The sequence below is a fragment of the Mesoplodon bidens genome, assembly GCF_964165515.1.
Source record: "Mesoplodon bidens genome assembly, chromosome: X".
NCBI classification, from domain to species: Eukaryota; Metazoa; Chordata; class Mammalia; order Artiodactyla; family Ziphiidae; genus Mesoplodon; species Mesoplodon bidens.
The window spans coordinates 106,515,323-106,529,885 of NC_138163.1; the positions used below are offsets into that span (position 1 = coordinate 106,515,323).

Sequence of the window (14,563 nt, forward strand, 5' to 3'; positions counted from 1 at the left end):
TTAGAGATCTTTTAGACACTAGTGAAGTAAGGGCACTGACTATGCAAGATGGAGGTCAGCCAGAAAGTGACTGGAACAACCTTCCTGTAATGTACTTGTTGAATATCAGTGCTGTCCCAGCATGGATGAAAACCTTGCCCCAGACTCCTGCATGGCTAATTCTTCCACTTCCTTCAAGTCTTTGCTTGACCAGGGCTTGGCATATAGTAGGCCCTCATTAAATACTGGCTGAATCAAAGAATTGTAGTTTGTATATAAAGATTTCTTAAATATAGATGTCAGATATATATATGGAGTTTCCTGCTTAATCAAAAAATCTAGTAGATGTTCATTCATTCAAAAGAACAGCTTATACACACACACACACACATACACGCACACACACTATGTGATTTAAGTCTCCATTATGTGTTTATTTTAATGGATGCATAGAAAAGAAAACGATAAAAATATTTCAAGAGTCTAGGTTTCCTAATTTTAATTGGTTTGGAAAATGTTTAGAACAGTCAAGATCTTGACAAGCAACATGGAAGATCAAAATCAGAGACTGCTGAACATTATTTATATTTTATTGAAACCATATAGCCGTTGATACCCCCCATCAAACAAATTCCACCTTTGAACCTTCTCACTTGAGGCCTCCTGCCAGGAGCTAAGGATGCAGGAGGTTCAGTCCTGATAAAGAAGCATCTATGTTAAACAAGATAAACAACATGGTCTCAGGTACAGAGAGCTGAAGCCCAGCCATGCCATGGTGGTGAGGCTTAGTCCCAGAAGGGGGAGTGTTCCCTCACATCCGTGTACTTACTCGACTGCTGACTGAGGTCACGCTGCGTGTGCTTGGGGCCGGTGACCTCTGAGTGACTGGGGTCACACCATTGCTCCGGATGCTCTTTGGAGTTCCAGGACCAGCTTCCTGCTCGGTGAAACCTGATGAACCAGTGCTTCCCCTAAATGAGAAAGAATCTTCTGACTTTAAAATGGAAGCAGAGCGGCGACGAAAGACACAGTCAGGGAAAAGCTTCCAAGAAAACAATGGCAACACGTGAACACCTTCAGGGGCTCATGCGGTGCAACATCACTTGTCTGACTCCAGGGTCTTCGTCATTGAATTTACCTCTCCACCCTTTTTTCTTCCTACTGCTCACCAGCACACTCCCAGCCAGCCCAGGTTCCCTACAATTTTCTCAGCTTACCATGCTCGTGCTCATGCTTCCACTTCTAAGGCTTTTGCTCACGTTCTCCCCACCTGATACGCCCTATTTGCCATTCTCTGTTTATCCAAATCTTCCCCATCCTTCAAGGGCCAAATGAAGTCCAGCCTCCCCAGTCATGCCTTCCCTGTCTATCACAGGCCTTGTCAACAACCTCTGCTCTACGCAATTTCTGGTGATTTACAGTCTTTGCCAAACTATGTAGAAGTTGCCAACACAATGTCTTGTTTGGCTCTTTAACAGATACGTGGGCGTTGGTACCTCTTTCAACTGTGAGCTCCTTGGGGACAGAGTTGATGACATATTTACCATGATATCTCTAGCACCTTCACAGTATCTTGGTGCAAAGGAAGCACTCAGTACCTATGTAATCAAAGATTGGCAATTATATTTTCTCAGTGTTGTTTTTAGGGACTGACTCAGGGCGCACATTTAATGAATGTAGGATAAAAATAATGACATTTTGTAAATGGGTTTGATTCACTTTCATGTTTGTTAAACCCGATTCAATTCCATTCAATAATGATTAATGAAAAAACAGTTCCTGCCTGGAGGTGATCACAATTTTCTTATTAAATGGAGCTTCATAAGTAAATGAGTTTTGACAAATGAGTTTAAGAGAAATGTTCGTTCTTCTTTTATTCTTTGTTCTCAGTGAGTACAAAATAAGCTAAATGGGAAAATATAAGCCCTTATGAATTTCACTCCTTCAGTTACTCTTTTAATAAGTTATAAGTGCACCTATAATAATAAACATCTTCTTGTTAAAGCACAAAATGATTAGAGCTCACAGTTGAGCCAATAAGAGGAGAGACTTATAGGAATAAAGGAAGGGCACTTTTTAAAAAGAATCACGGCGCACGGGTCATTACTAAAAGATAAATCTGGCAGAAGAAAGAATCAGCAATGACCAGTGGAGCTGTCAACCACAGCTTGTAAGTTTTTTCAAGGCTCTGCACCAGAGAAGCCACCAAAACCAAATATACCCTAATTGATACGAGCAGCCACCAACACTCTCGATAATTATGCAATTAGCAGCTGCATTTACTGAGTATTTTCTAGGTGGTTGACACTCCCCATTCCGCAACATCCATGTTAAAAAAAAAAAAGGTATTAACATTCCTATTTTGAAGATAAAGAAACTGAGTCTTGGAGAAGTTAAGCAATTATTCCATACATGCATGCGTGTGTGTGTGCATACACGACAGAGTTAGTATATGACAAAGTCAGGATAAAAACAGAATTGTCTGCTTATCCAAAGCCTGCACTCATGCTCATGCAAGTTTCTCACATTGCTTATTCATCATTTCACCAAGATCAAATTGTCACAACCAGGCAGGTTCTACATGGATAGAATGTAGAAGAAGAATGCTATCAAGAAGAAGGTAATGAAAGGATCAGAGACCTGAGAGTTAGTTTCTTACAATTCAATTAAGAGAGCTAGGAAAATTTTCTGGGTAGTAGTCCTTCGATACTACACAGAAACAGACCCTGCTGCTTCTTTCTAGAAGCAGTACTTTGAATAAATTATAGTACTATGGACCCTGCTCAGGAGGGGTCTATGACTGTGTCTTTTGAGTCTAACAACAAGAAAATAAAATTTTGTGATTAAATACATTGATACAATTTGAAATTCTAAGTTCCTTGGTGATTTACCTGACTCCTCCTATCTCAGGTGCTACAGTTCTACATTTGATAACAGTTAAATATATTCATACCTTTCCCAAGTGATGCTGCTTATTCTCAGAAGTCCAACTTAGAAGGGTCTTAGAGACCTACCCAGTGACGCTGCCCTGTGTTCATAGGTTCTCTACTCTTATAACAATATTACCACGAAAATCTCTCTCCCTCCTGTTTTAGGTAAAATCTCCTTAAAAAATAAGCGCTAGGACTGAATCTTGCAGAAAGGAGCCCAGACTTTATGACCCAAGGGGATTTATGTGGGTATGTCTGCTTGTGTCTGTGCTGAAGGTCCTCTCAGACCCAGGTGGTTTTGTAAAAGTCCCCATCATGGATTAGCCTTGCTGGAACCCAAAGTCCTACTTATGTGGAAGCTCTGGCAGAAGTTGATTAATTGTGGTGATGACATTCAAGAGGCTATCCTGTAATAAGGAAAAAAGTCTTATGATCATAAGCCAGCTACTGGAAATTACTGTTGCCAGAAGCATTATCTCAAAAATGGCATATACTTTCACATTTATCCCTGACATTTACTGTGAGCTTCTTAAAAATATTTTCCTCTCAGTTGAATGTTTCAGTTGATTAAACTAGAAAAGACTTAGTCTAATGAGGCGGAATATCATAAATATATGGGTGCCAACTCTTTTAGACATTATGTAAAATCTGACATAAAATACATGAATCTTCACCTCTTAAATAGAAAGAGGATAAAAGCTTCCTCAAGCCTAAATTAGAGAAATTTAAAGTTCAATTAAGTAAGAGCTATTTCTGATCCCGATATCTTGTTACTGATATTTAAATTGGAAGTATTAGAAATCAGTGCTACCAAACCTTGAAGCTAAATTTGGCTTAGGGGGAAACCGACAAGAAAAAGATACATTTATCTCGTTCTAATAGGGCCCGAAGTATGGGGAATATGACACTGTCTGGGGAGCTTGGAAATTCTGAGTTACTTGAAAGACACATTTTCTAGGGTAAGAATGAGTGTCATTTACTTTAGCTTATGAGTTGCTTTTTAAAAGCCTTCTGTTTTGTTATCTCTAATTTCATGCTGGCCCAAAACCTTGAAAATGGCTTCCTAGATATATCCATTTCTAGATAAAGAATCCAAGGATAGGGGACAGAAACTCTAATTTAACGAGTTGCCTTTCTGGTTTACAGAGCAGTCTCCCAGGAGTTGGAGCCCGGAAAGAATTTCCCAGGATTCAACCTTCCCAGAGCAGGCTGACATGGTTGAGCCTGTGCCTGCCTGGGTAAATGAGTGTTCCCCTAACGAACAGCCACAGAGGCGGCATAACATTCGTTCTGCAGTTTACACGCTGTCCTAACTTCTTTTGGTTATTTCAGATCTGAAATAAGTATGGAAGGGAAAGGCAAGGGAGGTTGTAGTTAGAAAGTGACGCGAGCCTGTTAAATGGGAAAGAGGTGTTAAAAAGGAGAAACAAAAGGGAAAAAAGCTGTACGTGGCTCAACCTTCCAGTTTTTGGTGATCCCCAAAAGCAATGTCTTTGTCAACACCGTCTTATGCAAGCTGGGTGGCTCTCACCCTTGGTTGCACATCAGAAATATCGGGGGAGGTTTTAAACATCCCCATGCCCAGGCCACACCCAAGACTAACCACATCAGAGCCTCTGGGCACGGGATCTAGGCATCCATGTGTTTTACCACGGCTCCCGCATCCCCTACCACCAGCCAAAGCTGAGAAACACTGGCCTAAACTGTGGATGAGTTTAAATTCATTGATCTCAGGCATCTCTCCAACTGCCTTGTCATTTCCTCTCCTAGCACGACTTTCTTTATTCAGCACGGTGCTCGCATCAAGAGAGCGGAGCTGTCCTCACAGCTTAGATTGTGAGGAATGGAAGGACGCTTTCTGTGTCAGTGAGTGAATGTATGGCACCAGGGGTCAGCAAACTATGGCCCCTGTATCGGATTGGCCCACCACCTGTTCTTGTATAGCCCACGAGCTAAGAGTGGTTTTACATTTTCAAGTGGTTGGGGAAAAAAAAAACCCAAAATTCAAAAGAAGAATGTTTTGTGACGAGAAAATTATGTGAAACTCACATTTCAGTGCCCATAAATAAAGTTTTATTGTAATGCAGGCATGCACATTCACTTTTTGTTTTGTGTACAGCTGCTTTCATGCACCTGCCAACTACAAATTGCCACTTGCCATCTGCCTCTACAAGGATGAAGTCACTAGCCACTGCAGCCACTGATCTCCAACACCCCCTGAAAGGAATTCAAGGTGGAGATCAGGAATGAGGCCCTCTGTGCACTGGCAAAAACTGGCAGAACAGGTCTTCAGATAGTTAGATATTTTCCGGAGAAGACTTTATGAGCCCAATTCTTGCATCTCTTTGTATCTAGGAAAGCACTAGAATCATTCATGGTGACGTCTGTTCCTCGTGACTAGCAGCCAGCCTCTGACAACATGTGTGCTTCACTGCACGTCCCCCCTTCACTAAAGTCACATATAACACTGACCTTCCGCCTGCCTCTCTGGAGCACTTCCTCAGAGCTCTCTGAAATGCCGTCTCCAAGACTATAGTCCTCATTTTGCCCCCAGTAACACTTAACTCACAACTCTCATGTTGTGCATTTTTTTTCAGTCGACACTACAACAGCACAGTGAGTAGTTGAGACAGAGACCATCTGGCTCACAAAGCCAAAAATATTAACTATCTGTACCTTTACAGAAAAGTTTCTTGGCCCCTGTGTGTCTCCATTTAAAAACCAAATTCTTTGGAGAGGTCAACACGCCCCAAAGGAATGAATTTCTGGTACTGTGTGTGTGTGTGTGTGTGTGTTATACTTACACACAAATGAACCATCCTAAGAGCTCTTGAACTCTGAATTAGAGAAGCAGATAAATATGGAAGAAGTGGAAATTCATTAAGCAGTTTCTCTAGCTGCAGTTTCCTCTGAAGCCACTAGCTTTCTGTGGCTGAATTACACATATTTTCCTTCCTTTTCCTTTTTGGAGAAAGGACAGATATAATACAATGTGGTAGGTGCTCAGTGAAATCTTGTTCGATGAATCTTAGTGTTAAGTATATAAAGAGGCTTGATCATTTGATTTACTAAAACAAAAGCTGATTTGTTTCATGGTTTTTAAATGTTTAGGGTTTCCTCAAAGAATCTGTTTCCTTTAAAAAGACTCTCTAAAATGGAGCAGACAGTCATCATAAGGGAAGGACTCTGGGTATGAGGAAAAAGAAAATTAAGAACAGGTAGAACTCTCAGTTTGATAATATTTTGGTCGTTTACAATCACAACAAAATTCTGTTCCCATGTCTAGTTTCTAAAGAATGGCTGGAAGCCAGTTGGAGGAGAGGCCAGCAGCCATGCAAAACCTTGGGGGGACTAGAAGTCAGAGCAAGAAAACCAAGTGCCCTCCCCGCCTAGCCAGCAAGGAAAGCAAGTGTTTAGAAGAACTTAGCTTTCAGTAGCCAAATGCAACAAGCACTTACTCGGCACTTAGTAGTTGAGATTTGCTAAACTCCTGTTCTACCTGTAATGCTATGCTGCTTATAAGAAAAAAGTTACCAAGGAATCCAAAGCCATCCATATCCTGGTCCAATGAAGCTCTCCATCTCATCTCTTGTAAACCACATTTCAATTTTACACTCTAAAAACCCTGAACTGTTTGTTTTCTAGCACGTGCAAAATTGCTTTATGCCTCTTTTCCTTTGCACTTTCTAGTTCCTCTATCTAGAATGTTCTTCTTACCTCTCTTCACCTGGCCAAGTCCTCCTCACTCCTTCAAACTGCTTAGGGACCATCTCCATGAAGCTTCCCTGAATCCTCTGGAAGGTTAAATGCCTAGCTCTGGTTTTCCCATAGCACATAGATATCTTTTTAGCATGATACCATATTGTCTTGAAATTATTTGTTTAGTCATCCCAACCTTCCCTGCCAAATTGGAAGTTCACGGACAGGTGGAAAAGTAGCATTAACTAAGATCTTCCACATTTACCACTTGGCATATAGTACTAGGCTAATAATGTTGGCAGAGCTTTGTGTTGAATTCATCTGTATAAATAAAATGCGTAGGTGGGAAACAATTGGAGAAATGACAAGATAACAAGGAGGTGGCTTCCGGCTTACAATCATTTGGCCACAAGGATGAGCAAGTCAAGAACCCAGTTGTAGTTCAACCTAAGTATAGTGTCAAGGGTCTGGCTGAACTCCCGATCTCCATACTGCCTCACATTATTGATGTTATACTAAGGAACGTCTCACGTATATAAAGAAAACATAAACCAGGGGCTGAGCAACTGGTGGCCTGACACTCTGCACCTTTGGAGGAGGTCCGAGAGCAGTTAGGAAGGGATGCTGTAGCAGACATCGGTGCCCCCGCCCCTTTCACCTCAGCACTCACCTCTATCCACAGAATCCTGTTTACTAGGAACACCCACCCACAACTCTACACCTGAGGACTTTTTCGGATCCCAAGAGCATGGAGCTCCTGTGCATAGAACAAGTCAGACGTGCCCGAGAGTAAGTGCCCCAGAATTAGCCCTCAACCAATGATGAACAGGGAGCTGGTTTATAACTACCCCAGATTCCTGATCTCTTGACTGGATAACTCTGAGAAGTGTTCTAGCCTGTGTCCTACAGTTGTCCACCGAGATTGAACGCTTGTTGCCGCAGTGGTAACTGGCTTAATGACACACTCTTTGGCTCCCCTCCCTTCCCTGGTTCACTACCTCCACTCCCCTGTGTGTTCCAAGACCACATCCTAAATAAATTACTTGCTTTGGAATCCTTACATCAGGGTTTTCTTCTGGAGGAATTCCAATCAAGATAGATATATACGGTGGGCAAAGGATGTGTTGAAAAGGGATGGTCTTGAGTTATAAGTTTCTCGCTGAAGAATTATTTGGCAACTCTAGACCTCATGTAACTCCCACTAATATGGTCACAGTTCAAGTAAACTACAGACTCTCATGATTCCACATTCCCTCACCTCTTCTATCACCTGTCCATCACTTCATGGAAGTATTGATAAGATTCAATACTGCGGGCTGCTGTGAATAGTGTGTTCTGCTTTTGGATCAGAGCCAGCCAAAGCAGCTTGTGAAGCTTCACAGAGACTGGGACAGTCAGTCCTGGGCTTCCTAGAGAGCGATTAAGAACAACTGGAGAAAACTGGAATGTGCTTGGGCAGGGGGTGGTGGTGGGGGATATGAGAAACTGGTTGGTTATCAGAAGGTACAGGTTCCCATGGTTAAATGCTTGCCATATCCCCCAATGTCATGATAGAAATGCTGCTGAGAAGCACAGCAGCATCCTTTATCCATTCGTAATTGAACAGAATAAATTTTCAGTTCCAAGTTCCACTTTTCCTTTCTGTCTTTTAGGGGACACTACTGATGTCCCACCCAGGTCCCCTCAGATCCGTTGTACCAGGCTCCACACACGCATCCTAGCTGCTGGGTGTTTTTCTGCTAATGGCTTGCTTGCACCTATGACCTTCAGAGATTTGCCTTTAGCACTGGAGGCCAAGACATGCCTTGAGGTGTGCCTCCCCTGACCCTCAGTTAAATCTGAATTTCAGATAAACAGTCAAGAAGTTTTTAGTATAAAAATATACTACTATTTACGTAGTATATGAAAATAAGATTTCATGAAACATGCTTTTTAAAAAGTTCTTTAGCTGGAACTAAAATTTACCTGGGCATCCTGTGTCATTATTTGCTAAATATGGAAACCCTAAGGGGACCTACAGACAATGACTGATTGGGACAGAAGTGCAATGGTCCAGCTGCTCAAAATGGAAAAACCTGGAGACACTTTATGTTCCAGAATCCCTTGCAGGATCAAGCTGGGTTCTCAAACTCAGACCTCACCCGAGATAGCACATTGCTTATCTTCCTCCTTTTCTTTATTCTGTCTTTCTTATTCCCTTACTGGTTCCTCCTGGAATCATTTCAATTAACACACAAATTCCTCACTTAGGAATCCTTGCCTGAGGGCTCGTTTCTAGGAGAGTCTGATTTAAGATACATATCTCACAAATCACACCATATCGACAAGTCATCACAGCATGAAAGGAATTAGGAATCACTGCCTTGAAGAGCATTCTGTTTATTAATTATAGTTCACATTTACATTCTTTTTCAAATATCTCATCTGCCTCATGTGTCAAGTCCCTAGCAACCAGTGAAGAGCCATTTGCCATGTTCCTCTGAGAGGCTGCTGAGGCTTGACTAAGCCATTCACACATTTCCCTGCTTTGAAACTACTGAAAAGAAATAAACTCTAACCAGGCATCTACTAAAACATCATTTCTACTCTGATATGTTAGGAGTTTTTTTTTTTTTTTTTTGCGGTACACAGGCCTCTCACCGCTGTGGCCTCTCCCGTTGCGAAGCACAGGCTCTGGATGCGCAGGCCCAGCAGCCATGGCTCACGGGCCCAGCCGCTCCGCGGCATGTGGGATCTTCCCGGACCGGGGCACGAACCCGTGTCCCCTGCATCGGCAGGCAGACTCTCAACCACTGCGCCACCAGGGAAGCCCTTGTTATGAGTTTTAAAAAAGGATGCCCAAGCCCAACTGCTTCAGGAAAAGAGCAACAAACTACGAAGAGACATGCACTGAGGAAGAGAAAGGGGAATTAATTGCTAACCTAGGTCAGGTAATAGACCAAAGAGACCAGAATCTTGCAATTCTCTTTTGGGGAACTTGCTGTTCCATATTAAAAATGATTTATAGGGGAGGCTGCAATTCTGCTTGCAAAACCTAAGGAGAAAAGAGTCTGCCAGTTTTACCACTTGGCTTTGCAGAATTATTGCAGCTCCAAGCAAACAAAAAGGAGTTAACATCTTTACGTGATGGGCTACCTCCTGCCCCAACTTTTCTAAGGAATAATTTTGGGATAAGGTAATTCATCTTGCTGTGGCAGTCCATTAATGAGTCATCACTGTAATAAATACATGTTCTAGGAAAAGGACATGTTGTTCTACTGATCTCCCAAACATCCTGACTCTCTTCCTTCATGCAAAAACATTGTTCTTGGCATGCTTCAGCCAAAGCACCCTGACTGCTATATTCTATCTATAAACCATCTCGGGTATTTACAATTTAAAATATAAAATCTACTTAGGGACGACCTTCCAGTTTACAACAAGAAAACCCCTGGGTCAATACAGCAGTCTTTGGTGAAACATGTCCATATGGCTTTATAGCTTTAACTGCACGGGTCCGTTTATACACTGACTTTTCTCCCACAGTAAATACTATAGTACTACACGATACACAGTTGGGTGAAGGCTTGGATACAGAGGAACCATGGATAGAGAGGGCTGACTGTCAAGTTATACTCGGATTTTGGACTGGGCAAAGTGTGTTGGGGGGTGGTCGGCGCTCCTAACCCCTGTGTTATCCCAGGGTCAACTGTATTTATACCCAGCAGTAGTTAAGACACAAGGAATAAACCTAGGCAGATAGATTCTGAAAGAACGGCATAAGCAACGTGATACTGCAGAGCATGCCCCTTACTCTTGTTGAGTAACTGTAAGACAAATTAATTTAAAATGGAATAATTTAATGTTTGTTGGGCCAGGGGACTTTAAGTGTTTTTAACGGGGGACTCCATCTTTCCTCGTTATATATATATATATATATATTTTCCCTTTTAAATGCCAGCTTGAAATATGAGCCAAGAGGGCTCCTCCATTGAGTCCCAACAAGGCTGAACAAAAATAGCAACACTAAGCGAGTTGCTTATCATCTCTAAATAATCTTGATCACTGTCTGAGAGTCAGGAATTCAGCAATCAAAACCAAAAATGAGCTTTTTTCTTTATATAAAGTTTTTGTGGGACACGACAGGGGGCTACCCCAACGGAAGTCAAAGGAAACGACTTCAAGGACAAACGCAACCAGGGTTTAAAGTATTTTTTTTATCATAAAGGAAATAAATCTACATTCTTAAAAATTTGGAAAAGAGTGAATACAGTGATAATCTTTTGATAGTGGATGAGAAGTGATTTAGTTTATGCTTATTTTTTTCTGTGCAGTTTTACATAAAGTGACACTAGTTTGCAGGAATGCTACAGGGCAGGGGTCCGGTAGCGGTCCGCAGCCTGTTAGGAACCGGGCCGCACAGCAGGGAGTGAGCAGCCGGCAAGCGAGTGAAGCTTCGAGTGAAGCTTCATCTGCTGCTCCCCATCGCTTGCATTACTGTCGGAACCCCCGGGGAAAAATTGTCTTCCACAAAACCGGTCCCTGGTGCCAAAAAAGGCTGGGGACCGCTGCTATAGGGAAAAAGGTATCAGTATGAGAGCACCTGTGCTCTTAATGAAATATGAGGGTAGATCTTTTTTCTCATCGTTGCCTTTGATAATACACCGGTCATGAAAATAAGCCTTGACTTATGCCCCAACAGGATAAAGAACATCAAGCCTGATATGAAATGACTACGCTCTTGGCTATCCTCTCTTTCTTTACTTTTCTTGACAAGGTGATAGCTCTATGGATAGGAGATTTGAGGAGCTGGCCCACTGACAACAAGTTAGAGGTGGTGGAACTAGAAAGAAGTGGAATTTATGGAAATTCTCTGAGGCAATTCAAATGAAATTATTTTTAATTTTTTGAAAGCTGCAGGGGACTTCCCTGGTGGCGCAGTGGTTAAGAATCCACCTGCCAATGCAGAGGACAAGGGTTCGAGCCCTGGTCTGGGAAGATCCCACATGCCGCAGAGCAACTAAGCCCGTGCGCCACAACTACTGAGCCTGCGCTCTACAGCCCACGAACCACAACTACTGGGCCCACGAGCCACAACTACTGAAGCCCGCATGTCTAGAGCCTGTGCTCCGTAACAAGAGAAGCCACCGCAATGAGAAGCCCGTGCACCTCAACGAAGAGTAGCCTCTGCTCGCCGCAACTACAGAAAGCCCGTGCGCAGCATCAAAGACCCAACACAGCCATAAATAAATAAATTTATATTAAAAAAAAGTTGCAAGGAATGTGTGACACTTAGAGGTTTCTTTTTCAGAAGCTTAAACAGAAAAATATCACAAAATCAATGAAAATAATTTATTTTTCTGGATCTCTCCATCTGAACTGCAGCCCTGAGTCCCAAAACATCACGTCTCAGCCGTGCAGGTAACACAGATGGTTTCAATAGCTGTAATTCCAGAAGTGTAAGTGCTTTCCATTTCAACTAAAAAATATCCTCCTGGCTTTTCACATTATGTGTTAGATCTCCGAGAGGGAATACTTTACAGGTATCCAGAAGCACTGTTTGGATGGAAATACATCAACCTTATCCTCAGGCTATCCCATTGGCCAAACTGTATGTGTCTTACCTGTCTGAACCAGGGGCTGACTTTAAACTCCGAAAATTTTGGCTGTCTAAGTCCAAGCTGTAGCTCCGCCCACTTTCAGTTTTTGAAGTTACAATTTCTCCTCTGGTTGCTGATCTGAACTTGCTAAGAAGAAATCTGAAATTATACATATATATATATATATATATATATATATATATTTAAAAGCAAGACAAGAAAGCATTTAAACATATCATTTCAAAAATACCATTTCTTGTACTTTCAACAGTAAATAATTCTTCTTTCAAGCAGACTTGGGGGCTGAGAAATTCTGGGGAGTCCCCAGGGCTTCTGCAGTAGAGTGTCAAAGGTTCTGGTAGAGGAGGTTAGGATATTCTCCCAAGGCCGTACCAGTTGCTGGTAAGCCAGGCCTCCGTCCCTTCTAAGAAGAAGACCATTGACTTTGGGGACTCGCCACTGTCACCTGAGAATGGAGAAGCAACGCTTGGGCAGAGCCTGTTTACAGGATGCTGAGAAAAGGGAGCTTGAACTCACCTTGCTCAGAGAGGAGAGCCAGGATGATCCTCTGAGACCAACTGAGGTAGCAACTTATTAGACTGCAGCTCCCTGAGAGCAGCAACTCTGTGCTTCTTGTTCCCTGCTAGGTCCCCTGAGTTTAGAGAGATGCCTGGAACGTACTAGAACCCAGACAATTCTTGTGGAATAAGTGATGGCACCCATGTCTCTGGGGTAATAAGTTTGAACAATGGAATGGCTCGTACCAGATGAAATTTGATTGCATGCCCATTTCACTAAATTACTAAGAACTTAAAAAGAGCTTTTCAGAAACCAAGATTCAAGTGACAATCCAGGTTACCAAAGGCCTCAAACATGGATCTTTCCAAATGCACTTGGATTAAAAAACCAAAGCTGTATTTTTTGTGATGGTATCTGGAGAGACCAGTTCATTTACTTTACAGGCTCCAGTTTTCTCAGGGGGAAAAAGTATTCCAGAGGTACTGGGACAACCTTAATAGAATCTGCCAAGTTGTTTCTGCTTCAAAGACCACTAGAAGAATGTCTTGTCAAAGCGTCAGAAGCTTCAATCTAACTGGAAAATTACATTTTTGGTGAGAATAGCAGTTAATATAATGTCAATTTATGCTGCTCTGAGAACCACCTTGTACATGTCCTTACCTCTGCAGTGCTGCTTATGGTGTCTCCTCCACCTGGAATCACTGTTCCTCCTCTTTTGTTATCCTGGCCCCATCCATCTTTCACAGTGCTCATCAAGTCCCACTTAGAATTTCATGTCTTTCCCAATGGCCCCTGTGCCCTCCCGACATCAATGACCTAAGCCACTTATTTAATATTTAATTATTGGGACTTCCCTGGTGGTCCAGTGGTTAAGAATCTGCCTTCCAGTGCAGGGGACGTTGGTTCAATCCCTGGTCAGGGAACTAATATCCCACATGCTGTGGGGCAACTAAGCCAGCACGCTGCAACTACTGAACATGTGAGCCACAACTAGAGAGCTCGTGTGCTGCAACTACAGAGCCCACGCACTCTGGAGCCCTCGTGCCACCACTAGAGAGATGCCTGGAAGGGCCTGCATGCCACAACTAAGACCCAGACCCGATGCAGCCAAAAAATAAATAAATAAATATTTTTAAATTATTTATTTATTTCCATATTCTATCTCTTGTAGTTAACTCCCTGTCTTGTTGTTTTAGAAAGGCTTTCAGGCAGCTCATATTGTCATCTTATGTTTTTCTAAAATCCTTCTGTACAAATTAACTTTTCAGGTGTGGACCTTTGAACCTTTTCTTCCCGACTAGGTGTTATATTCCTTGAAGACAGAAGCATCAGATGCCAGTTTTGAGTTCTAGCAGGGCTCACTGTTGTCTCTTAGCTCCAAGCCCACCATTCTGTAACCCACACAGTGGTGCCTGGCCTGGGGTCTGCACACTACAGCTCCTAGAAGCACTTGTGGGCTCTGAGTTTAATTCAATCAGACCACTGATTGTTTTCAATGGGCCAGGCACCATGCTGGATACTGTAGCACAAAAGCAAAAAAGACACTGGGCCAGCACTAAAGGAGCTTACAATTAAAGGGGGGTGGTACTGAGTGAGACCGGTTCATTTACTTTACATTCTTGTGTAAGGAGGGGCTTTGTGTCAGAGCGCACCAAGTAACGAGTGACGCATGGGCACAAGGCACTGTGGGAGCCCCGAGAAGTGACAAATGGGTTTAACATGGTAGGAAGACTCAACACATAGGATGTATGGTCCCTCTAGGCTATCTTTCCCAGTCATCTCTGCTAATTAACAAAGACATGGTTAGTCATGAGTCTTTGAGTCAAATGACATTTAGGTTTCATGTCTACTCATAGT

The 14,563-nt window shown here is 42.5% G+C and overlaps 1 protein-coding gene across 7 annotated transcripts in view; it reads right to left on the reverse strand.

Annotated features, from left to right (window-relative positions):
- Positions 1 to 14,563, reverse strand: part of SYTL5 (synaptotagmin like 5) — a 258,849-nt gene that overhangs the window by 109,381 nt on the left and 134,905 nt on the right. For 6 of the 7 annotated variants that reach the window (XM_081222095.1, XM_081222094.1, XM_081222097.1 and 3 more), the window contains exons 6-7: positions 12,212 to 12,346; positions 809 to 950 (exon numbers count right to left, since the gene is read on the reverse strand). In XM_081222095.1, the coding sequence (XP_081078221.1) occupies positions 809 to 950; positions 12,212 to 12,346 (277 nt within the window). The remainder of the gene's footprint in view (positions 1 to 808; positions 951 to 12,211; positions 12,347 to 14,563) is intronic. The other variant, XM_081222098.1, reaches the window with a different exon arrangement.